The sequence below is a fragment of the Telmatherina bonti genome (genome assembly GCF_933228915.1).
Source record: "Telmatherina bonti genome assembly, chromosome: 20".
In the NCBI taxonomy this organism is placed as follows: domain Eukaryota; kingdom Metazoa; phylum Chordata; class Actinopteri; order Atheriniformes; family Telmatherinidae; genus Telmatherina; species Telmatherina bonti.
In genome coordinates this window covers 27,885,505-27,912,807 of record NC_136618.1, presented here as the reverse complement: position 1 = coordinate 27,912,807, position 27,303 = coordinate 27,885,505, and the positions used below count along the sequence as shown (strand labels likewise).

The 27,303-nt window shown below is 42.5% G+C and overlaps 1 protein-coding gene across 1 annotated transcript in view; it reads left to right on the top strand.

Moving 5' to 3' along the window:
* Positions 1–27,303, top strand: part of cip2a (cellular inhibitor of PP2A) — a gene marked incomplete at both ends in the record, with an annotated part of 54,771 nt that overhangs the window by 19,829 nt on the left and 7,639 nt on the right. The window contains one exon of the mRNA XM_079259992.1: positions 26,711–26,950. Coding sequence (XP_079116118.1) covers positions 26,711–26,950 — 240 coding nt within the window. The remainder of the gene's footprint in view (positions 1–26,710; positions 26,951–27,303) is intronic.

Genomic DNA, 27,303 nt, shown 5'->3' with positions numbered 1-27,303 from the left:
AGGGATTAATAAGGGATCAGTCCTGAACAGATTAATGTGACCATTGCTGGTGTAGACCTAAGCCCCGCCCACTTACAACAGGAAGTGGTTTTTTCCACGTTTGAGGGTCATGCTTCTAAGCAAATGGTCCCAAACACTTGAGACTCCTCCAAAACATGTCAAACCCTTTCATGATGCCACAATAAAAACCTCAAGTCGCTACGCTAAACGGGACATGGCGAATGGCGGTCCAACGCCATGAAACAGGAAGTACCTGTGACCAAGCCATGGAACCTTGGACCGCCACCAAACTTGCCATGACTGATGACAGTAAGGCCCTGAACTAAGCCCCATTGAAACATAATGGAATAAATGGAGCATGTCTCCATAGCGCCCCCTACAAAATTTCAATCAATCAGCCCCGCCCACTACATGGACCGACATGGATAAAATTCAGCACAGTTGGAGAACCTTCCAGTACCTTCAAAAAAGTCTCTTGGACATATGGGCTAAATTCAACAGGAAGTCGGCCATTTTGAAAAAGGTGCCATTTTTGGGGTCATTTCTTTGACATGCATTTTAAACAACTCCTCCTAGGGATATTGTCCAACTGACACCCAACTTGCACAGGATGCTCAGGAGGCATGTGTGATTTAAAGTTGTGTTATTTCTTCTAATAGAAGATTTAGTTTAGGAGGGGCGGGCCCTCAAAGTTTGATGTCTGATAAACAAAGACTTATTGCTAAAACTCCCACATAAAACAACATATCAGCACAGGAATCGACACATTTGATGCCAGTCCCATGATGAACAAAATATACAATGCAATAATGGGACTATGAATTAGACCCACCCCTTGGAGACAACATGTGTCTGATATCATGAACCAGGAAGTACCTGTAACAAAGCCATGAAACCTTTCATCTTCACCATACTTGCCATGAGTCATGACAGTTATGTCCTTAATAGAGTAAAATTACAATATAGTGGAAAAGATAGTAAATGGCTCCATAGCGCCCCCTACAATATTTCAATCAATCAGCCCCGCCCACTACATTGACTGACATGGATAAAATTCAGCACACTTATAGTCCATTCCAGTACCTTCAAAAAAGTCTCTTGGACATATGAGCTAAATCAAACAGGAAGTCGGCCATGTTGAAAAAAGGTGCCTTTTTCGGGGTCATTTCTGTCATTTTCTTTGCCATGCATTTTGAGGAAGTCCTGCTAAGATTTTTATCTAACTTTAACCCAAATGAGTCAGGATGCTCAAGAGGCATGTGTGATTAAAAGTTGTGCTATTTCTTTTAATAGGGGATATCATTTAGGAGAGGCAGGGCAGCAAAGCAGATGTGATGCAATGAAAAGGAAAACTGACATAACTCCCACAAAAAACAACCAACCTGCACCAAATTTGCTACAGATGATGCCAGTCATATCCTTCACATTTCTGCATGTCAATAATTAGATTATAAATTAGCCCCGCCCCTTGGTGACAGGAAGTGACCGTTCATAAGGCCTAAATGGCCTGAAGTGCAGTCTGGCTGCACTTTAGGTTGAGAGAGGCATGGGAAGGATGTTGCCAGGGGAGGCGGTGGCATTATGCCGAACGGCGCCATGGTGCGAGGGCCTATATCACCGCCTGCAGTTTTAATTAGGCCCGAGCACCTTGGCGGTGCGAAGGCCTATCGTAATTGCAGCGTTTATTATTATTATTATTAGGCCCGAGCACCTTGGCGGTGCGAAGGCCTATTGTAATTGCAGCGTTTATTATTATTAGGCCCGAGCACCTTGGCGGTGCGAAGGCCTATTGTAATTGCAGCGTTTATTATTATTATTATTATTATCATTAGGCCCGAGCACCTTGGCGGTGCGAAGGCCTATTGTAATTGCAGCGTTTATTATTAGGCCCGAGCACCTTGGCGGTGCGAAGGCCTATTGTAATTGCAGTGTTTATTATTATTATTAGGCCCGAGCACCTTGGCGGTGCGAAGGCCTATTGTAATTGCAGTGTTTATTATTAGGCCCGAGCACCTTGGCGGTGCGAAGGCCTATTGTAATTGCAGTGTTTATTATTATTAGGCCCGAGCACCTTGGCGGTGCGAAGGCCTATTGTAATTGCAGTGTTTATTATTATTATTATTTTTATTCGGACACTTCGCGTGCTTTTTTGGAGGCCTGAACGTGCTCGAAAACTCACCAAATTTTGCGTACCCCCCCAAGGGAATACGAAAAATTTGATATTTTGAGGTGCTCCAGAATGTTTGGGTGAAACTGAACGAGAGCGCCACCTATTTTAGGTGCCCTGCCACTGCATGTCGTTAATCTTTATGAAAATTCATACACATGATCTACATGCAAGGGCGAACAAAAAATCCTCTTAATGTCATGGTGAAATGTCGACAGGAAGGCGGCCATTTTAGGTCAAAGTCAATATTTTGGCGTTTTAGCACCTCGCATTTTAACGAACTCGTCCTAGAGCTTTTATCCCACTGAGCCACAAATTGCTGAGGATGTTCAGGAGACATGTGTGATTAAATGTTGTGTTATTTCTTCTAATAGGAGACTTAGTTTACGAGGGGCGGGGCCTCAAAGTTTGATGTCTCGCCAGGAAAAATTAAACGGATATAACTCCCACATAAAGCAACATTTCTTCACCAAATTTGCTAGATATGATGGCAGTCCCCTCCTACAGAGTTCTATATGTCAATATTTTGATTATGAAATAGCCACGCCCCCTGGAGGTCAAAAGTGTTGTTTTTTGCTCACACACCCATAACTCTGGCTTGGTGGACACCACATGGCCCAAATTCACTCAGGCATCACAAAACATGTTGGTGAAGAGATCTGGTAAAGGACGTTGCTCTGCGCTGCACGGCGTGCCCGTGACGCCATGGCGAAGTTCCATGCGGTGGCGTGACATCATAAATCACTATAAAATTGTCAATTTTGATCTGATCACCCTAAAACTTATAGGGATTAATAAGGGATCAGTCCTGAACAGATTAATGTGACCATTGCTGGTGTAGACCTAAGCCCCGCCCACTTACAACAGGAAGTGGTTTTTTCCACGTTTGAGGGTCATGCTTCTAAGCAAATGGTCCCAAACACTTGAGACTCCTCCAAAACATGTCAAACCCTTTCATGATGCCACAATAAATACCTCAAGTCGCTACGCTAAACGGGACATGGCGAATGGCGGTCCAACGCCATGAAACAGGAAGTACCTGTGACCAAGCCATGGAACCTTGGACTGCCACCATACTTGCCATGACTGATGACAGTAAGGCCCTGAACTAAGCCCCATTGAAACATTATGGAATACATGGAGCATGTCTCCATAGCGCCCCCTACAAAATTTCAATCAATCAGCCCCGCCCACTACATGGACTGACATAGATGAAATTCAGCACAGTTGGAGAACCTTCCAGTACCTTCAAAAAAGTCTCTTGGACATATGGGCTAAATCCAACAGAAAGTCGGCCATTTTGAAAAAGGTGCCATTTTTGGGGTCATTTCTTTGCCATGCATTTTAAACAACTCCTCCTAGGGATATTGTCCAACTGACACCCAACTTGCACAGGATGCTCAGGAGGCATGTGTGATTTAAAGTTGTGTTATTTCTTCTAATAGAAGATTTAGTTTAGGAGGGGCGGGCCCTCAAAGTTTTATGTCTCATTAACAAAGACTTATTGATAAAACTCCCACATAAAACAACATATCACCACAGGAATCGACACATTTGATGGCAGTCCCATGATGAACAAAATATACAATGCAATAATGGGACTATGAATTAGCCCCACCCCTTGGCAACAACAAGTGTCTGATATCATGAACCAGGAAGTACCTGTAACAAAGCCATGAAACCTTTGATCTTCACCATACTTGCCATGAGTCATGACAGTTATGTCCTTAATAGAGTAAAATTACAATATAGTGGAAAAGATAGTAAATGGCTCCATAGCGCCCCCTCCAATATTTCAATCAATCAGCCCCGCCCACTACATTGATCGACATGGATCAAATTCAGCACACTTGTAGCCCCTTCCCGTACCTTCAAAAAAGTCTCTTGGACATATGGGCTAAATCAAACAGGAAGTCGGCCATGTTGAAAAAGGTGCCATTTTTGGGGTCATTTCTGTCATTTTCTTTGCCATGCATTTTGAGAAGGTCCTCCAAAGAATTTTCTCCAACTGTAACCCAAATGAGTCAGGATGCTCAAGCTGCATATCTGATTAAAAGTTGTGTTATTTCTTTTAATAGGGGATATCGTTTAGGAGAGGCGGGGCAGCGAAGCAGATGTGATGCAATGAAAAGGAAAACTGACATAACTCCCACAAAAAACAACCAACCATATTTATAGACATGTATGTACAGATGAACATGCAGGTCCATCTGAAGGAATTATTAATTATGTGAATCAGTTTCATATGTGTTTTATTGTTTAGAAGCAGACTGATTGCTCTTTGATTTATAGACATTTGTTCAGATTCTTGGATAGAGTGGTATTGGATCAGCTCTGTTGATGGATTGATTAAAACATCCAGTGCGGCTAATACTTACAACAATAAGTTACTGAAAACTATATTTATGTAAATGATGTTAACAGTTTTTAACAAATGTCACAGGCATGTTAATAAGCATAATGAATTAAAACTAAACTTGAAGCATTTATGTATTATTCCTCCCTGTTGCTCATTGTCTGTACTGTGGGGGATTACATGAAAAAGAAAAAATCTGAGGCTTTGGTTCTGAGAATGAGCAGCTAATTCTTGTTTTGAATAAAGTAAAAATAATGTAACATCCATTTATGGAAAACTGGTGGGATTTTTTTTTTTCAATTTCATTAAACACTGTGGCATATTTGATCCACTTTTAGATTATTTTTTTCAATTTATTGAAGCCAGAGTATGTAAGATTTCAAAGCGATTCTTTCCAACACTAGGTGGCAAACACCATGTAGTGAGCAAAACCACACAACTGCTACCTCTACAAACCACCACAGGGCGGAAGTAGTGAGCTAAACATGCTCCTCACCCCTCCCATCCTCTAAATACAGCGGAACCGTCACCGTCCACAAGACTCAAAGTTTATTTCCATCCAGTATTTCAGCTCCACATGAACCGGTAAGTAACTGTTAACACAACAGGCTCTTCGTCATGCTGAAAATGATACTCTCTTATGGTGTTTTTTTTGCAAAGTAGTACGTAAAAATGACAATATCGCGTATGGAATAAACGGTGGTACTAAGAGGCTAAGCTACGTGCTAAGCTAGCTATAGTTGTTAGGCTAATTCTAACTTTATTAATATTTCTGCATATATTCAGCTGATGTTAGACTGAATCAGCCTAACACAGGCAGTCAGACACTGACATAATGCAGAATTTACATGTTTGAATGTTGTTACAGCGATGATCCGTGTACACACTTGTTTTCAGTGATGAATATGACATGTTAAGGTTGCCAGGAAGGCCGAGGCAGGGCTGGTGGACGGTCCGAGGACAAGCGGGTCAGTCTGAGGAAGACGACCTGCAGCTTCCAGAGATGTGACTGGCTAGCTGTAGTACAGGTAAAATGCACTTTCATGTTCACTGTTTTGTCTCAAGATATTACTGATAAAAAACATTTATTACAGGAATTCCACAGTATTCCAATAACCAACAATGGTAAACGAGGCTGAAGTTAGCTTCCGATTCGCAATATGTGTAAAGGGCAATTCCACTGAATTTTTCGGAAACACCACATTAGACCAGGTCCTGACAAAAAACTACAACACTTGGACTCTTAAAACCTGGGTTAAAATATTCCACATACTATGCAGATTCAATAAAACATAGTGTCTGATTTGTGAAATCTTTATTCTATTTGTGAAAATGCAAATAAGGGTCATTTCATGACTTTTTTGGCATCTGGACCACATTACATCAGGTCCTGACAAAAAACTAAAACACTTAGACTCTTCAAATGTGGGCTAAAATATTCCACATACTATACCAGTTTTTTGTCAGTACCTGGTCTAATGTGGTGGTGTTTCCAAAAAATTCAGTGTAATTGCCCTTTACACATATTGCAGCCATAAGCAGCGGATCGGAAGCTAACTTCAGCCTCGTCAATGGTAACTGTTTTATGTATTATTTGTTGTTGTAACATAAATCTAATTTTATATTTGAGCTTGTTACCTACTGCTCTGTCTTCCATATGTTACTTGTTGCTTTGGCATCCAGACATTAGTTTTAGATATTACAGTAATATATTAACTTAGTCTCTGAACAAAGTTGGTAGACACAGACCTTCACTAAAAAATCTGATCTTTCACTTTTCACTTTGTTTTCCATCAGTTAGTAAAATGTGGCTCTATTTATCTAACCAATCTTTTGTATAGTTTTCCAGAGACGTCTTGATGACATAAATGTGAAGGACCTAAGAAGACTCACATCCCAGCTCCTCAGAAGGAAACAAGGCTTGATTCCCAGTTGCTGTGTGGCTACTGAAGAGCAGTTTCCTGATCTGCACAGACACAACATTGGTTTTATTTTTGGTGTTTGATTCTTTTTTTTTTTTCTAGTAAACCACAATTTAATAGCATTTCTGTGGAATCTATTGTTTACATGTTCGTTGATTGTATTGTTTCTTACTTATAACTTTGTGTTACTAATTAAGTAATTTGAGCTACTTTGTACACTTTGAAGCGTTTTTAAAATAAAGAAATTTAAATGCTTTTCCCCATTTATTCAATCCATTCAAGTCATCTAAATAACTGCAGTAGGATGTGATCATACAGGAACAAGATAAAAGTTTATTACAATTTATGACTGTAATAAATACAGATCTAACAGTGTATAAACACAGCACAAATCCCACAGAGAAAAGTCTATGATCCACAAACAGAAGACACAACTATATACAAAAGATGTGAAGTTTAGATTCCACAATAGAAGGTCAATAATTCCTGTTCATGTTTTATGTGTTGCACCCTCGCTGCTGACTTCATACACATTTGTAAACTTTGTTGTTCATTACACTTATGGAAATAATTATAAGATGCAGTGGCCCAAATTCACTCAGGCATCACAAAACATGTTGGTGAAGAGATCTGGTAAAGGACGTTGCTCTACGCTGCACGGCGTGCCCGTGACGCCATGGCAAAGTTCCATGCGGCGGCGTGACATCATAAATCACTATAAAATTGTCAATTTTGATCTGATCACCCTAAAACTTATAGGGATTAATAAGGGATCAGTCCTGAACAGATTAATGTGACCATTGCTGGTCTAGACCTAAGCCCCGCCCACTTACAACAGGAAGTGGTTTTTTCCACGTTTGAGGGTCATGCTTCTAAGCAAATGGTCCCAAACACTTGAGACTCCTCCAAAACATGTCAAACCCTTTCATGATGCCACAATAAAAACCTCAAGTCGCTACGCTAAACGGGACATGGCGAATAGCGGTCCAACGCCATGAAACAGGAAGTACCTGTGACCAAGCCATGGAACCTTGGACCACCACCAAACTTGTCATGACTGATGACAGTAAGGCCCTGAACTAAGCCCCATTGAAACATTATGGAATAATTGGAGCATGTCTCCATAGCGCCCCCTACAAAATTTCAATCAATCAGCCCCGCCCACTACATTGACTGACATGGATATGATTCGGGAAACTTGTAGACCCTCCCAGTACCTTCAAAAAAGTCTCTTGGACATATGGGCTAAATCAAACAGGAAGTCGGCCATTTTGAAAAAGGTGTCATTTTTGGGGCAATTTCTGTCATTTTCTTTGTCATGCATTTCTAGAAGTTCCTTCTAAGAATTTTGTCCAACTTTAACCCAAATGAGTCAGGATGCTCAAGAGACATGTGTGATTAAAAGTTGTGCTATTTCTTTTAATAGGGGATATCGTTTAGGAGAGGCGGGGCAGCAAAGCAGATCGTGATGCAATGAAAAAGAAAACTGACATAACTCCCACAAAAAACCACCAACCTGCACCAAATTTGCTACAGATGATGCCAGTCATATCCTTCACATTTCTGTATGTCAATAATTAGATTATAAATTAGCCCCGCCCCTTGGTGACAGGAAGTGACCGTTCATAAGGCCTAAATGGCCTGAAGAGCAGTCTGGCTGCACTTTAGGTTGAGAGAGGCATGGGAAGGATGTTGCCAGGGGAGGCGGTGGCATTATGCCGAGCGGCGCCATGGTGCGAGGGCCTATATCACCGCTTGCGGTTTTAATTAGGCCCGAGCACCTTGGCAGTGCGAAGGCCTATTGTAATTGCAGTGTTTATTAGGCCCGAGCACCTTGGCAGTGCGAAGGCCTATTGTAATTGCAGCGTTTATTATTATTAGGCCCGAGCACCTTGGCAGTGCGAAGGCCTATTGTAATTGCAGTGTTTATTAGGCCCGAGCACCTTGGCGGTGCGAAGGCCTATTGTATTTGCAGCGTTTATTATTATTATTATTATTATTATTATTATTATTATTCTCCTAATAAATGAATTGCTTTTTTGGAGGCCTGAACATGCTCAAAAACTCACCAAATTTTGCGTACCCCCCCAAGGGAATGCGAAAAATTTGATATTTTGAGGTCCTCCAGAATGTTTGGGCGAAACTGAATGAGAGCGCCACCTATTTTAGGTGCCCCGCCAATGCATGTCATTAATCTTTATGAAAATTCATACACATGATCTTCATGCTAGGGCGAACAAAAAATCTTCTTAATGTCATGGTGAAATGTCGACAGGAAGGCGGCCATTTTAGGTCAAAGTCAATATTTTGGCGTTTTAGCACCTCGCATTTTAACGAACTCGTCCTAGAGCTTTTATCCCACTGAGCCACAAATTGCTCAGGATGTTCAGGAGGCATGTGTGATTAAATGTTGTGTTATTTCTTCTAATAGGAGACTTAGTTTACGAGGGGCGGGGCCTCAAAGTTTGATGTCTCGCCAGGAAAAATTAAACGGATATAACTCCCACATAAAGCAACATTTCTGCACCAAATTTGCTAGATATGATGGCAGTCCCCTCCTACAGAGTTCTATATGTCAATATTTTGATTATGAAATAGCCACGCCCCCTGGAGGTCAAAAGTGTTGTTTTTTGCTCACACACCCATAACTCTGGCTTGGTGGACACCACATGGCCCAAATTCACTCAGGCATCACAAAACATGTTGGTGAAGAGATCTTTTAAAGGACGTTGCTCTACGCTGCACGGCGTGCCCGTGACGCCATGGCGAAGTTCCATGCGGCGGCGTGACATCATAAATCACTATAAAATTGTCAATTTTGATCTGATCACCCTAAAACTTATAGGGATTAATAAGGGATCAGTCCTGAACAGATTACTGTGGCCATTGCTGGTGTAGACCTAAGCCCCGCCCACTTACAACAGGAAGTGTTTTTTTGCACGTTTGAGGGTCATGCGTCTAAGCAAATGGTCCAAAACACTTGAGCCTCCTCCAAAACATGTCAAACCCTTTCATGATGCCACAATAAAAACCTCAAGTCGCTACGCTAAACGGGACATGGCGAATGGCGGTCCAACGCCATGAAACAGGAAGTACCTGTGACCAAGCCATGGAACCTTGGACCGCAACCATACTTGCCATGACTGATGACAGTAAGGCCCTGAACTAAGCCCCATTGAAACATAATGGAATACATGGAGCATGTCTCTATAGCGCCCCCTACAAAATTTCAATCAATCAGCCCCGCCCACTACATGGACCGACATGGATAAAATTCAGCACAGTTGGAGAACCTTCCAGTACCTTCAAAAAAGTCTCTTGGACATATGGGCTAAATTCAACAGGAAGTCGGCCATTTTGAAAAAGGTGCCATTTTTGGGGTCATTTCTTTGCCATGCATTTTAAACAACTCCTCCTAGGGATATTGTCCAACTGACACCCAACTTGCACAGGATGCTCAGGAGGCATGTGTGATTTAAAGTTGTGTTATTTCTTCTAATAGAAGATTTAGTTTAGGAGGGGCGGGCCCTCAAAGTTTGATGTCTTATTAACAAAGACTTATTGCTAAACCTCCCACATAAAACAACATATCAGCACAGGAATTGCCACATTTGATGCCAGTCCCATGATGAACAAAATCTACAATGCAATAATGGGACTATGAATTAGCCCCACCCCTTGGCAACAAGAAGTGTCTGATATCATGAACCAGGAAGTACCTGTAACAAAGCCATGAAACCTTTGATCTTCACCATACTTGCCATGACTTATGACAGTAAAGTCCTTAATAGAGTAAAATTACAATATAGTGGAGAAGATAGTAAATGGCTCCATAGCGCCCCCTACAATATTTTAATTAATTAGCCCCGCCCACTACATTGACTGACATGGTTATGATTCGGGAAACTTGTAGATCCTTCCAGCACCTTCAAAAAAGCTTCTTGGACATATGGGCTAAATCAAACAGGAAGTCGGCCATTTTGAAAAAGGTGCCAATTTTGGGGTCATTTCTGTCATTATCTTTGTCATGCATTTTGAGGAACTCTTCTCCTGAGAATTTTGTCCAACTTTAACCCAAATGAGTCAGGATGCTCAAGAGGCATGTGTGATTAAAAGTTGTGTTAGTTCTTTTAATAGGGGATATCATTTAGGAGAGGCGGGGCAGCAAAGCAGATGTGATGCAACGAAAAGGACAACTGACATAAATCCCCCAAAAAACAACCAACCTGCACCAAATTTGCTACAGATGATGCCAGTCATATCCTTCACATTTGTGCATGTCAATAATTAGATGATAAGTTAGCCCCGCCCCTTGGTGACAGGAAGTGACCCTTCATAAGGCCTAAATGGCCTGAAGTGCAGTCTGGCTGCACTTTAGGTTGAGAGAGGCATGGGAAGGATGTTGCCAGGGGAGGCGGTGGCATTATGCCGAGCGGCGCCATGGTGCGAGGGCCTATATCACCGCTTGCGGTTTTAATTAGGCCCGAGCACCTTGGCGGTGCGAAGGCCTATTGTAATTGCAGTGTTTATTATTATTATTATTATTTTTATTCGGACACTTCGCGTGCTTTTTTGGAGGCCTGAACGTGCTCGAAAACTCACCAAATTTTGCGTACCCCCCCAAGGGAATACGAAAAATTTGATATTTTGAGGTGCTCCAGAATGTTTGGGCGAAACTGAAGGAGAGCGCCACCTATTTTAGGTGCCCCGCCACTGCATGTCGTTAATCTTTATGAAAATTCATACACATGATCTACATGCTAGGGCGAACAAAAAATCCTTTTAATGTCATGGTGAAATGTCGACAGGAAGGCGGCCATTTTAGGTCAAAGTCAATATTTTGGCGTTTTAGCACCTCGCATTTTAACGAACTCGTCCTAGAGCTTTTAACCCACTGAGCCACAAATTGTTCAGGATGTTCAGGAGGCATGTGTGATTAAATGTTGTGTTATTTCTTCTAATAGGAGACTTAGTTTACGAGGGGCGGGGCCTCAAAGTTTGATGTCTCGCCAGGAAAAATTAAACGGATATAACTCCCACATAAAGCAACATTTCTGCACCACATTTGCTAGATATGATGGCAGTCCGCTCCTACAGAGTTCTATATGCCAATATTTTGATTATGAAATAGCCACGCCCCCTGGAGGTCAAAAGTGTTGTTTTTTGCTCACACACCCATAACTCTGGCTTGGTGGACACCACATGGCCCAAATTCTCTCAGGCATCACAAAACATGTTGGTGAAGAGATCTGGTAAAGGACGTTGCTCTACGCTGCACGGCGTGCCCGTGACGCCATGGCAAAGTTCCATGCGGCGGCGTGACATCATAAATCACTATAAAATTGTCAATTTTGATCTGATCACCCTAAAACTTATAGGGATTAATAAGGGAACGGTCCTGAACAGATTAATGTGACCATTGCTGGTGTAGACCTAAGCTCCGCCCACTTACAACAGGAAGTGGTTTTTTCCACGTTTGAGGGTCATGCTTCTAAGCAAATGGTCCCAAATACTTGAGCCTCCTCCAAAACATGTCAAACCCTTTCATGATGCCACAATAAAAACCTCAAGTCGCTACGCTAAACAGGACATGGCGAATGGCGGTCCAACGCCATGAAACAGGAAGTACCTGTGACCAAGCCATGGAACCTTGGACCGCCACCAAACTTGCCATGATTGATGACAGTAAGGCCCTGAACTAAGCCCCATTGAAACATTATGGAATAAATGGAGCATGTCTCCATAGCGCCCCCTACAATATTTCATTCAATCAGCCCCGCCCACTACATGGACCGACATGGATAAAATTCAGCACAGTTGTAGAAGCTTCCAGTACCTTCAAAAAAGTCTCTTGGACATATGGGCTAAATTCAACAGGAAGTCGGGCATTTAGAAAAAGGTGCCATTTTTGGGGTCATTTCTTTGCCATGCATTTTAAACAACTCCTCCTAGGGATATTGTCCAACTGACACCCAACTTGCACAGGATGCTCAGGAGGCATGTGTGATTTAAAGTTGTGTTATTTCTTCTAATAGAAGATTTAGTTTAGGAGGGGCGGGCCCTCAAATTTTATGTCTCATTAACAAAGACTTATTGCTAAAACTCCCACATAAAACAACATATCAGCACAGGAATCGACCCATTTGATGCCAGTCCCATGATGAACAAAATATACAATGCAATAATATGACTCTGAACTAGCCCCACCCCTTGGGAACAACAAGTGTCTGATATCATGAACCAGGAAGTACCTGTGACAAAGCCGTGAAATTGTTGATCTTCACCATACTTGCCATGAGTCATGACAGTTATGTCCTTAATAGAGTAAAATTACAATATAGTGGAGAAGATCGTAAATGGCTCCATAGCGCCCTCTACAATATTTCAATCAATCAGCCCCGCCCACTACATTGACTGACATGGATATGATTCAGAAAACTTGTAGACCCTCCCAGTACCTTCAAAAAAGTCTCTTGGACATATGGGCTAAATCCAACAGGAAGTCGGCCATTTTGAAAAGAGTGCCATTTTTGGGGTCATTTCTGTCATTTTCTTTGCCATGCATTTTGAGGAACTTCTCCTAAGAATTTTGTCCAACTTTAACCCAAATGAGTCAGGATGCTCAAGAGACATGTGTGATTAAAAGTTGTGCTATTTCTTTTAATAGGGGATATCGTTTAGGAGAGGCGGGGCAGCAAAGCTGATGTGATGCAATGAAAAGGAAAACTGACATAACTCCCACAAAAAACAACCGACCTGCACCAAATTCACTACAGATGATGCCAGTCATATCCTTCACATTTGTGCATGTCAATAATTAGATTATAAGTTAGCCCCGCCCCTTGGTGACAGGAAGTGTCCCTTCATAAGGCCTAAATGGCCTGAAGTGCAGTCTGGCTGCACTTTAGGTTGAGAGAGGCATGGGAAGGATGTTGGCAGGGGAGGCGGTGGCATTATGCCGAGCGGCGCCATGGTGCGAGGGCCTATATCACCGCTTGCGGTTTTAATTATTATTATTATTTTTATTCGGACACTTCGCGTGCTTTTTTGGAGGCCTGAATGTGCTCGAAAACTCACCAAATTTTGCGTACCCCCCCAAGGGAATACGAAAAATTTGATATTTTGAGGTGCTCCAGAATGTTTGGGCGAAACTGAACGAGAGCGCCACCTATTTTAGGTGCCCCGCCACTGCATGTCGTTAATTTTGATAAAAATTCATACACATGATCTACATGACAGGACAAACAAAAAATCCTCTTAATGTCATGGTGAAATGTCGACAGGAAGGCGGCCATTTAAGGTCAAAGTCAATATTTTGGCGTTTTAGCACCTCGCATTTTAACAAACTCGTCCTTGGGCTTTTATCCCACTGAGCCACAAATTGCTCAGGATGTTCAGGAGGCATGTGTGATTCAATGTTGTGTTATTTCTTCTAATAGGAGACTTAGTTTACGAGGGGCGGGGCCTCAAAGTTTGATGTCTCGCCATGAAAAATTAAACGGATATAACTCCCACATAAAGCAACATTTCTGCACCAAATTTGCTAGATATGATGGCAGTCCCCTCCTACAGAGTTCTATATGTCAATATTTTGATTATGAAATAGTCACACCCCCTGGAGGTCAAAAGTGTTGTTTTTTGCTCACACACCCATAACTCTGGCTTGGTGGACACCACATGGCCCAAATTCACTCAGGCATCACAAAACATGTTGGTGAAGAGATCTGGTAAAGGACGTTGCTCTACGCTGCACGGCGTGCCCGTGACGCCATGGCGAAGTTCCATGCGGCGGCGTGACATCATAAATCACTATAAAATTCTCAATTTTGATCTGATCACCCTAAAACTTATAGGGATTAATAAGGGATCAGTCCTGAACAGATTACTGTGACCATTTCTGGTGTAGACCTAAGCCCCGCCCACTTACAACAGGAAGTGGTTTTTTCCACGTTTGAGGGTCATGCTTCTAAGCAAATGGTCCAAAACACTTGAGCCTCCTCCAAAACATGTCAAACCCATTCATGATGCCGCAATAAAAACCTCAAGTCGCTACGCTAAACGGGACATGGCGAATGGCGGTCCAACGCCATGAAACAGGAAGTACCTGTGACCAAGCCATGGAACCTTGGACCGCCACCAAACTTGCCATGACTGATGACAGTAAGGCCCTGAACTAAGCCCCATTGAAACATTATGGAATAAATGGAGCATGTCTCCATAGCGCCCCCTACAAAATTTCAATCAATCAGCCCCGCCCACTACATGGATCGACATGGATAAAATTCAGCACAGTTGGAGAACCTTCCAGTACCTTCAAGAAAGTCTCTTGGACATATGGGCTAAATTCAACAGGAAGTCGGCCATTTTGAAAAAGGTGCCATTTTTGGGGTCATTTCTTTGCCATGCATTTTAAACAACTCCTCCTAGGGATATTGTCCAACTGACACCCAACTTGCACAGGATGCTCAGGAGGCATGTGTGATGTAAAGTTGTGTTATTTCTTCTAATAGAAGATTTAGTTTAGGAGGGGCGGGCCCTCAAAGTTTTATGTCTCATTAACAATGACTTATTGCTAAAACTCCCACATAAAACAACATATCAGCACAGGAATCGACACATTTGATGCCAGTCCCATAATGAACAAGATATACAATGCAATAATATGACTCTGAACTAGCCCCACCCCTTGGCAACAACAAGTGTCTGATATCATGAACCAGGAAGTACCTGTGACAAAGCCGTGAAATTGTTGATCTTCACCATACTTGCCATGAGTCATGACAGTTATGTCCTTAATAGAGTAAAATTACAATATAATGGAGAAGATCGTAAATGGCTCCATAGCGCCCCCTACAATATTTCAATCAATCAGCCCCGCCCACTACATTGACTGACATGGATATGATTCGGCACAGTTTTAGAACCTTCCAGTACCTTCAAAAAAGTCTCTTGGACATATGGGCTAAATCAAACAGGAAGTCAGCCATTTTGAAAAAGGTGACATATTTGGGGTAATTTCTGTCATTTTCTTTGCCATGCATTTTGAGCAACTCCTCCTAAGAATTTTCTCCAACTGTAACCCAAATGAGTCAGGATGCTCAAGAGACATGTGTGATTAAAAGTTGTGCTATTTCTTTTAATAGGGGATATCGTTTAGGAGAGGCGGGGCAGCAAAGCAGATGTGATGCAACGAAAAGGAAAACTGACATAACTCCCACAAAAAACAACCAACCTGCACCAAATTTGCTACAGATGATGCCAGTCATATCCTTCACATTTGTGCATGGCAATAAATAGATTATAAGTTACCCCCGCCCCTTGGTGACAGGAAGTGACCCTTCATAAGACCTAAATGGTCTGAAGTGCAGTCTGGCTGCACTTTAGGTTGAGAGAGGCATGGGAAGGATGTTGCCAGGGGAGGCGGTGGCATTATGCCGAGCGGCGCCATGGTGCGAGGGCCTATATCACCGCTTGCGGTTTTAATTATTATTATTATTATTATTTTTATTCGGACACTTCGCGTGCTTTTTTGGAGGCCTGAACGTGCTCGAAAACTCACCAAATTTTGCGTACCCCCCCAAGGGAATACGAAAAATTTGATATTTTGATGTGCTCCAGAATGTTTGGGTGAAACTGAACGAGAGCGCCACCTATTTTAGGTGCCCCGCCACTGCATGTCGTTAATCTTTATGAAAATTCATACACATGATCTACATGACAGGGCGAACAAAAAATCCTCTTAATGTCATGGTGAAATGTCGACAGGAAGGCGGCCATTTTAGGTCAAAGTCAATATTTTGGCGTTTTAGCACCTCGCATTTTAACGAACTCGTCCTAGAGCTTTTATCCCACTGAGCCACAAATTGCTGAGGATGTTCAGGAGGCATGTGTGATTAAATGTTGTGTTATTTCTTCTAATAGGAGACTTAGTTTACGAGGGGCGGGGCCTCAAAGTTTGATGTCTCGCCAGGAAAAATTAAACAGATATAACTCCCACATAAAGCAACATTTCTGCACCAAATTTGCTAGATATGATGGCAGTCCCCTCCTACAGAGTTCTATATGTCAATATTTTGATTATGAAATAGCCACGCCCCCTGGAGGTCAAAAGTGTTGTTTTTTGCTCACACACCCAGAACTCTGGCTTGGTGGACACCACATGGCCCAAATTCACTCAGGCATCACAAAACACGTTGGTGAAGAGATCTGATAAAGGACGTTGCTCTACACCGCACGGCGTGCCCGTGACGCCATGGCGAAGTTCCATGCGGCGGCGTGACATCATAAATCACTATAAAATTCTCAATTTTGATCTGATCACCCTAAAACTTATAGGGATTAATAAGGGATCAGTCCTGAACAGATTACTGTGACCATTGCTGGTCTAGACCTAAGCCCCGCCCACTTACAACAGGAAGTGGTTTTTTCCACATTTGAGGGTCATCCTTCTAAGGAAATGATCCCAAACACTTGAGACTCCTCCAAAACATGTCAAACCCTTTCATGATGCCACAATAAAAACCTCAAGTTGCTACGCTAAACGGTACATGGCGAATGGCGGTCCAACGCCATGAAACAGGAAGTACCTGTGACCAAGCCATGGAACCTTGGACTGCCACCAAACTTGCCATGACTGATGACAGTAAGGCTCTGAACTAAGCCCCATTGAAACATAATGGAATAAATGGAGCATGTCTCCATAGCGCCCCCTACAAAATTTCAATCAATCAGCCCCGCCCACTACATGGACCGACATGGATAAAATTCAGCACAGTTGGAGAACCTGCCAGTACCTTCAAAAAAGTCTCTTAGACATATGGGCTAAATTCAACAGGAAGTCGGCCATTTTGAAAAAGGTGCCATTTTTGGGGTCATTTCTTTGCCATGCATTTTAAACAACTCCTCCTAGGGATATTGTCCAACTGACACCCAACTTGCAGAGGATGCTCAGGAGGCATGTGTGATTTAAAGTTGTGTTATTTCTTCTAATAGAAGATTTAGTTTAGGAGGGGCGGGCCCTCAAAGTTTGATGTCTCATTAACAAAGACTTATTGCTAAAACTCCCACATAAAACAACATATCAGCACAGGAATCGCCACATTTGATGCCAGTTCCATGATGAACAAAATATACAATGCAATAATATGACTATGAATTAGCCCCACCCCTTGGCAACAACAAGTGTCTGATATCATGAACCAGGAAATACCTGTAACAAAGCCATGAAATTGTTGATCTTCACCATACTTGCCATGAGTCATGACAGTTATGTCCTTAATAGAATAAAATTAAATATAGTGGAAAAGATAGTAAATGGCTCCATAGCGCCCCCTACAATATTTCAATCAATCAGCCCCGCCCACTACATTGACTGACATGGATATGATTCGGGAAACTTGTAGACCATCCCAGTACCTTCAAAAAAGTCTCTTGGACATATGGGCTAAATCCAACAGGAAGTCGGCCATTTTGAAAAGGGTACCATTTTTGGGGTCATTTCTGTCATTTTCTTTGCCATGCATTTTGAGGAACTTCTCCTAAGAATTTTGTCCAACTTTAACCCAAATGAGTCAGGATGCTCAAGAGACATGTGTGATTAAAAGTTGTGCTATTTCTTTTAATAGGGGACATCGTTTAGGAGAGGCGGGGCAGCAAAGCAGATGTGATGCAGTGAAAAGGAAAACTGACATAACTCCCACAAAAAACAACCAACCTGCACCAAATTTGCTACAGATGATGCCAGTCATATCCTTCACATTTGTGCATATCAATAATTAGATGATAAGTTAGCCCCGCCCCTTGGTGACAGGAAGTGACCGTTCATAAGGCCTAAATGGCCTGAAGTGCAGTCTGGCTGTACTTTAGATTGAGAGAGGCATGGGAAGGATGTTGGCAGGGGAGGCGGTTGCATTATGCCGAGCGGCGCCATGGTGCGAGGGCCTATATCACCGCTTGCGGTTTTAATTATTATTATTATTTTTATTCGGACACTTCGCGTGCTTTTTTGGAGGCCTGAACGTGCTCGAAAACTCACCAAATTTTGCGTACCCCCCCAAGGGAATACGAAAAATTTGATATTTTGAGGTGCTCCAGAATGTTTGGGCGAAACTGAATGAGAGCGCCACCTATTTTAGGTGCCCCGCCACTGCATGTCGTTAATCTTTATGAAAATTCATACACATGATCTACATGCTAGGGCGAACAAAAAATCCTCTTAATGTCATGGTGAAATGTCGACAGGAAGGCGGCCATTTTAGGTCAAAGTCAATATTTTGGCGTTTTAGCACCTCGCATTTTAACGAACTCGTCCTAGGGCTTTTATCCCACTGAGCCACAAATTGCTCAGGATGTTCAGGAGGCATGTGTGATTAAATGTTGTGTTATTTCTTCTAATAGGAGACTTAGTTTACGAGGGGCGGGGCCTCAAAGTTTGATGTCTCGCCATGAAAAATTAAACGGATATAACTCCCACATAAAGCAACATTTCTGGACCAAATTTGCTAGATATGATGGCAGTCCCCTCCTACAGAGTTCTATATGTCAATATTTTGATTATGAAATAGCCACGCCCCCTGGAGGTCAAAAGTGTTTTTTTTTGCTCACACACCCAGAACTCTGGCTTGGTGGACACCACATGGCCCAAATTAACTCAGGCATCACAAAACATGTCGGTGAAGAGATCTGGTAAAGGACGTTGCTCTACGCTGCACGGCGTGCCCGTGACGCCATGGCGAAGTTCCATGCGGCGGCGTGACATCATAAATCACTATAAAATTGTCAATTTTGATCTGATCACCCTAAAACTTATAGGGATTAATAAGGGATCGGTCCTGAACAGATTAATGTGACCATTGCTGGTGTAGACCTCAGCCCCGCCCACTTACAACAGGAAGTGGTTTTTTCCACGTTTGAGGATAATGCTTCTAAGCAAATGATCCCAAACACTTGAGACTCCTCCAAAACATGTCAAACCCTTTCATGATGCCACAATAAAAACCTCAAGTCGCTACGCTAAACGGGACATGGCGAATGGCGGTCCAACGCCATGAAACAGGAAGTACCTGTGACCAAGCCATGGAACCTTGGACCGCCATCAAACTTGCCATGACTGATGACAGTAAGGCCCTGAACTAAGCCCCATTGAAACATTATGGAATAAATGGAGCATGTCTCCATAGCGCCCCCTACAAAATTTCAATCAATCAGCCCCGCCCACTACATGGACCGACATGGATAAAATTCAGCACAGTTGGAGAACCTGCCAGTACCTTCAAAAAAGTCTCTTGGACATATGGGCTAAATTCAACAGGAAGTCGGCCATTTTGAAAAAGGTGTCATTTTTGGGGTCATTTCTTTGCCATGCATTTTAAACAACTCCTCCTAGGGATATTGTCCAACTGACACCCAACTTGCACAGGATGCTCAGGAGGCATGTGTGATTTAAAGTTGTGTTATTTCTTCTAATAGAAGATTTAGTTTAGGAGGGGCGGGCCCTCAAAGTTTTATGTCTTATTAACAAAGACTTATTGCTAAAACTCCCACATAAAACAACATATCAGCACAGGAATCGACCCATTTGATGCCAGTCCTATGATGAACAAAATCTACAATGCAATAATATGACTCTGAACTAGCCCCACCCCTTGGCAACAACAAGTGTCTGATATCATGAACCAGGAAGTACCTGTGACAAAGCCATGAAATTGTTGATCTTCACCATACTTGCCATGAGTCATGACAGTTATGTCCTTAATAGAGTAAAATTACAATATAGTGGAGAAGATAGTAAATGGCTCCATAGCGCCCCCTACAATATTTCAATCAATCAGCCCCGCCCACTACACTGACTGACATGGATGTGTTTCGGCACAGTTTTAGAACCTTCCAGTACCTTCAAAAAAGTCTCTTGGACATATGGGCTAAATCAAACAGGAAGTCAGCCATTTTGAAAAAGGTGACATATTTGGGGTAATTTCTGTCATTTTCTTTGCCATGCATTTTGAGCAACTCCTCCCAAGAATTTTATCCAACTTTAACCCAAATGAGTCAGGATGCTCAAGAGACATGTATGATTAAAAGTTGTGCTATTTCTTTTAATAGGGGATATCATTTAGGAGAGGCGGGGCAGCAAAGCAGATGTGATGCAACGAAAAGGAAAACTGACATAACTCCCACAAAAAACAACCAACCTGCACCAAATTTGCTACAGATGATGCCAGTCATATCCTTCACATTTCTGTATGTCAATAATTAGATGATAAGTTAGCCCCGCCCCTTGGTGACAGGAAGTGACCGTTCATAAGGCCTAAATGGCCTGAAGTGCAGTCTGGCTGCACTTTAGGTTGAGAGAGGCATGGGAAGGATGTTGCCACAGGAGGCGGTGGCATTATGCCGAGCGGCGCCATGGTGCGAGGGCCTATATCACCGCTTGCGGTTTTAATTATTATTATTATTATTATTATTATTTTTATTCGGACACTTCGCGTGCTTTTTTGGAGGCCTGAACGTGCTCGAAAACTCACCAAATTTTGCGTACCCCCCCAAGGGAATACGAAAAATTTGATATTTTGAGGTGCTCCAGAATGTTTGGGCGAAACTGAATGAGAGCGCCACCTATTTTAGGTGCCCCGCCACTGCATGTCATTAATCTTTATGAACATTCATACACATGATCTACATGCTAGGGCGAACAAAAAATCCTCTTAATGTCATGGTGAAATGTCGACAGGAAGGCGGCCATTTTAGGTCAAAGTCAATATTTTGGCGTTTTAGCACCTCGCATTTTAACGAACTCGTCCTAGAGCTTTTATCCCACTGAGCCACAAATTGCTCAGGATGTTCAGGAGGCATGTGTGATTAAATGTTGTGTTATTTCTTCTAATAGGAGACTTAGTTTACGAGGGGCGGGGCCTCAAAGTTTGATGTCTCGCCAGGAAAAATTAAACGGATATAACTCCCACATAAAGCAACATTTCTGCACCAAATTTGCTAGATATGATGGCAGTCCCCTCCTACAGAGTTCTATATGTCAATATTTTGATTATGAAATAGCCACGCCCCCTGGTGGTCAAAAGTGTTGTTTTTTGCTCACACACCCATAACTCTGGCTTGGTGGACACCACATGGCCCAAATTCACTCAGGCATCACAAAACATGTTGGTGAAGAGATCTTATAAAGGACGTTGCTCTACGCTGCACGGCGTGCCCGTGACGCCATGGCGAAGTTCCACGCGGCGGCTTGACATCATAAATCACTATAAAATTGTCAATTTTGATCTGATCACCCTAAAACTTATAGGGATTAATAAGGGATCAGTCCTGAACAGATTAGTGTGACCATTGCTGGTGTAGACCTAAACTCCGCCCACTTACAACAGGAAGTGTTTTTTTGCACGTTTGAGGGTCATGCTTCTAAGCAAATGGTCCAAAACACTTGAGCCTCCTCCAAAACATGTCAAACCCTTTCATGATGCCACAATAAAAACCTCAAGTCGCTACGCTAAACGGGACATGGCGAATGGCGGTCCAACGCCATGAAACAGGAAGTACCTGTGACCAAGCCATGGAACCTTGGACCGCAACCATACTTGCCATGACTGATGACAGTAAGGCCCTGAACTAAGCCCCATTGAAACATAATGGAATACATGGAGCATGTCTCCATAGCGCCCCCTACAAAATTTCAATCAATCAGCCCCGCCCACTACATGGACCGACATGGATAAAATTCAGCACAGTTGGAGAACCTTCCAGTACCTTCAAAAAAGTCTCTTGGACATATGGGCTAAATTCAACAGGAAGTCGGCCATTTTGAAAAAGGTGCCATTTTTGGGGTCATTTCTTTGCCATGCATTTTAAACAACTCCTCCTAGGGATATTGTCCAACTGACACCCAACTTTCACAGGATGCTCAGGAGGCATGTGTGATGTAAAGTTGTGTTATTTCTTCTAATAGAAGATTTAGTTTAGGAGGGGCGGGCCCTCAAAGTTTTATGTCTCATTAACAATGACTTATTGCTAAAACTCCCACATAAAACAACATATCAGCACAGGAATCGACACATTTGATGCCAGTCCCATGATGAACAAAATCTGCAATGCAATAATGGGACTATGAATTAGCCCCGCCCCTTGGCAACAACAAGTGTCTGATATCATGAACCAGGAAGTACCTGTAACAAAGCCATGAAACCTTTGATCTTCACCATACTTGCCATGAGTCATGAAAGTTATGCCCTTAATAGAGTAAAATTAAAATATAGTGGAGAAGATAGTAAATGGCTCCATAGCGCCCCCTACAATATTTTAATTAATCAGCCCCGCCCACTACATTGACTGACATGGATATGATTCGGGAAACTTGTAGACCCTCCCAGTACCTTCAAAAAAGTCTCTTGGACATATGGGCTAAATCCAACAGGAAGTCGGCCATTTTGAAAAGGGTGCCATTTTTGGGGTCATTTCTGTCATTTTCTTTGTCATGCATTTGGAGGAACTTGTCCTAAGAATTTTGTCCAACTTTAACCCAAATGAGTCAGGATGCTCAAGAGGCATGTGTGATTAAAAGTTGTACTATTTCTTTTAATAGGGGATATCATTTAGGAGAGGCGGGGCAGCAAAGCAGATGTGATGCAATGAAAAGGAAAACTGACATAACTCCCACAAAAAACAACCAACCTGCACCAAATTTGCTACAGATGATGCCAGTCATATCCTTCACATTTCTGTATGTCAATAATTAGATTATAAATTAGCCCCGCCCCTTGGTGACAGGAAGTGACCGTTCATAAGGTCTAAATGGCCTGAAGTGCAGTCTGGCTGCACTTTAGGTTGAGAGAGGCATGGGAAGGATGTTGCCAGGGGAGGCGGTGGCATTATGCCGAGTGGCGCCATGGTGCGAGGGCCTAAATCACCGCTTGCGGTTTTAATTATTATTATTATTATTTTTATTCGGACACTTCGCGTGCTTTTTTGGAGGCCTGAACGTGCTCGAAAACTCACCAAATTTTGCGTACCCCCCCAAGGGAATACGAAAAATTTGATATTTTGAGGTGCTCCAGAATGTTTGGGCGAAACTGAACGAGAGCGCCACCTATTTTAGGTGCCCCGCCACTGCATGTCGTTAATCTTTATGAAAATTCATACACATGATCTACATGCTAGGGCAAACAAAAAATCCTCTTAATGTCATGGTGAAATGTCGACAGGAAGGCGGCCATTTTAGGTCAAAGTCAATATTTTGGCGTTTTAGCACCTCGCATTTTAACGAACTCGTCCTAGGGCTTTTATCCCACTGAGCCACAAATTGCTCAGGATGTTCAGGAGGCATGTGTGATTAAATGTTGTGTTATTTCTTCTAATAGGAGACTTAGTTTACGAGGGGCGGGGCCTCAAAGTTTGATGTCTTGCCATGAAAACTTAAACGGATATAACTCCCACATAAAGCAACATTTCTGCACCAAATTTGCTAGATATGATGGCAGTCCCCTCCTACAGAGTTCTATATGTCAATATTTTGATTATGAAATAGCCACGCCCCCTGGAGGTCGAAAGTGTTGTTTTTTGCTCACACACCCATAACTCTGGCTTGGTGGACACCACATGGCCCAAATTCACTCAGGCATCACAAAACATGTTGGTGAAGAGATCTGGTAAAGGACGTTGCTCTACGCTGCACGGCGTGCCCGTGACGCCATGGCGAAGTTCCATGCGGCGGCGTGACATCATAAATCACTATAAAATTGTCAATTTTGATCTGATCACCCTAAAACATATAGGGATTAATAAGGGATCAGTCCTGAACAGATTAATGTGACCATTGCTGGTGTAGACCTAAGCCCCGCCCACTTACAACAGGAAGTGGTTTTTTCCACGTTTGAGGGTCATGCTTCTAAGCAAATGGTCCCAAACACTTGAGCCTCCTCCAAAACATGTCAAACCCTTTCATGATGCCACAATAAAAACCTCAAGTCGCTACGCTAAACGGAACATGGCGAATGGCGGTCCAACGCCATGAAACAGGAAGTACCTGTGACCAAGCCATGGAACCTTGGACCACCACCAAACTTGCCATGACTGATGACAGTCAGGTCCTGAACTAAGCCCCATTGAAACATAATGGAATAAATGCAGAATGTCTCCATAGCGCCCCCTACAAAATTTCAATCAATCAGCCCCGCCCACTACATTGACCGACATGGATAAAATTCAGCACAGTTGGAGAACCTTCCAGTACCTTCAAAAAAGTCTCTTGGACATATGGGCTAAATTCAACAGGAAGTCGGCCATTTTGAAAAAGGTGCCATTTTTGGGGTCATTTCTTTGCCATGCATTTTAAACAACTCCTCCTAGGGATATTGTCCAACTGACACCCAACTTGCAAAGGATGCTCAGGAGGCATGTGTGATTTAAAGTTGTGTTATTTCTTCTAATAGAACATTTAGTTTAGGAGGGGCGGGCCCTCAAAGTTTTATGTCTCATTAACAAAGACTTATTGCTAATACTCCCACATAAAACAACATATCAGCACAGGAATCGACACATTTGATGCCAGTCCCATGATGAACAAAATATACAATGCAATAATATGACTCTGAACTAGCCCCAGCCCATGGCAACAACAAGTGTCTGATATCATGAACCAGGAAGTAACTGTAACAAAGCCATGAAACCTTTGATCTTCACCATACTTGCCATGAGTCATGAAAGTTATGCCCTTAATAGAGTAAAATTAAAATATAGTGGAGAAGATAGTAAATGGCTCCATAGCGCCCCCTACAATATTTTAATCAACCAGCCCCGCCCACTGCATGGACCGACATGGATAAAATTCAGCACAGTTGGAGAACCTTCCAGCACCTTCAAAAAAGTCTCTTGGACATATGGGCTAAATCAAACAGGAAGTCGGCCATTTTGAAAAGGGTGCCATTTTCGGGGTCATTTCTGTCATTTGCTTTGCCATGCATTTTGAGGAACGTCTCCTAAGAATTTTGTCCAACTTTAACCCAAATGAGTCAGGATGCTCAAGAGTCATGTGTGATTAAAAGTTGTGCAATTTCTTTTAATAGGGGATATCATTTAGGAGAGGCGGGGCAGCAAAGCAGATGTGATGCAATGAAAAGGAAAACTGACATAACTCCCACAAAAAACAACCAACCTGCACCAAATTTGCTACAGATGATGCCAGTCATATCCTTCACATTTCTGTATGCCAATAATTAGATGATAAGTTAGCCCCGCCCCTTGGTGACAGGAAGTGACCGTTCACAATGCCTAAATTGCCTGAAGTGCAGTCTGGCTGCACTTTAGGTTGAGAGAGGCATGGGAAGGATGTTGCCAGGGGAGGCGGTGGCATTATGCCGAGCGGCGCCATGGTGCGAGGGCCTATATCACCGCTTGCGGTTTTAATTCTGTCTTGTCACTGAAAGCATGTTGGTATTAAAATGTGTTATTACAATGTTATGACACAACATTGTGAGATAGACATTTCTTTTAATGCAAAACATTTTACTTGTTGATACTTTATGCTTTTATTTCTGTATTCGGTGTGAGAGAAATGACAGGAAATAGTGATTTAAATGAAGTACTGGGTAATAGAAAAGGCATCTGCATTCTCAACGTTATTCTTGCGACATGTTCTGTTGTCAGATGATTTACAGAAGTGGCACTGTAAGTAATCACGGTCACATATATGCTTTGGTTTCACATATAACAGGCCAAAAGCCCTTTTTACAGTGTGTTTGGAAGGTTTTTTATACTCATAGTATCAGGAAGTGGATTCACTTTACCTGATGTTTTATTGATCTACACACAACATCCCTTTATGTCAAAGTCAAAAGGAGGTTTTTAAGTCTTTTATCAAAAAGATTAAAAGCCAAAATGACACTTTGTTACAACATTTATACCGGAATCCTTCATCTATGAATTAACATTGCAACAAAGAAAACATACCAGATAGATTTATTGTGTTGAGATTTATTGTGTTGAGAGAATGTCAGTAAAACTTTGGAAATCGATGCTGCCGAAGGATGGAGAGTTGTACAAGAAAATGTCTGCTGCTTTTAATGTCTCCAAGAGCACATTAGTTAAAATAACGAAGGATGTTTAGACTTTGACTAGACTTTATTGATCCCTTTGGGATGACTCCCTCAGAGAAATTAAAATTAAAAGTAGCATGCACATGAAAAACATAAATAATAAAGAGTAAAAAAAAAAAAAAAAGACAGTTTAGCGCTACTAACAGACCGTTTCGTCTCTTCTGTGCAGGTATTAGAGCTTCTCTTGGCCATGTGCAGCGTCTCAGGTCTGCGCTCGCAGCTCTGTGATGTAGTTTTCAGACCTGCAGGTCCTAAACTCAGAGCTGCACAACGCAAGCAGGGCGTTGGGCTGGATGTTGGGCGAAAGACGGAGGCTGGGCTGGCTCTGGTGCAATGGTTGAGCTCGCCGGTGGAAGGAGCTGAGTCCTGCTCGCTGCAGGCTCTGCAGCTGTTGAACGAGCTGCTCGAGGTATCTCTTCATTTATTTCATTCACTTTAAGTAAAGATCTGTCTTATTGCTCATATGGTAATAAACTGTATCTGTTGCCATATTTCTGCTGAGGGGAAATTTTAGTTTCTTAAAGCAAAACTACTGAACTTTGACCTTTTTTATGCTGCGGCGCCCCTAATGACGGCCAATTCAGCATCTGTCTTGCATCCTGTCTCTTCTCTGGGCTCTTTGCAGCCAGTAAAAGTCGGTCTGATGTTGACTCATGTCCTATCTTGTTTAGTCTCTATCTCTCTGCCTTCTTTGCTTTATCGCATGTTTTCTTGCATTGCTTTGCTGAATCAGTCATGGTGCGTGTTCAAAATAACCCTTGT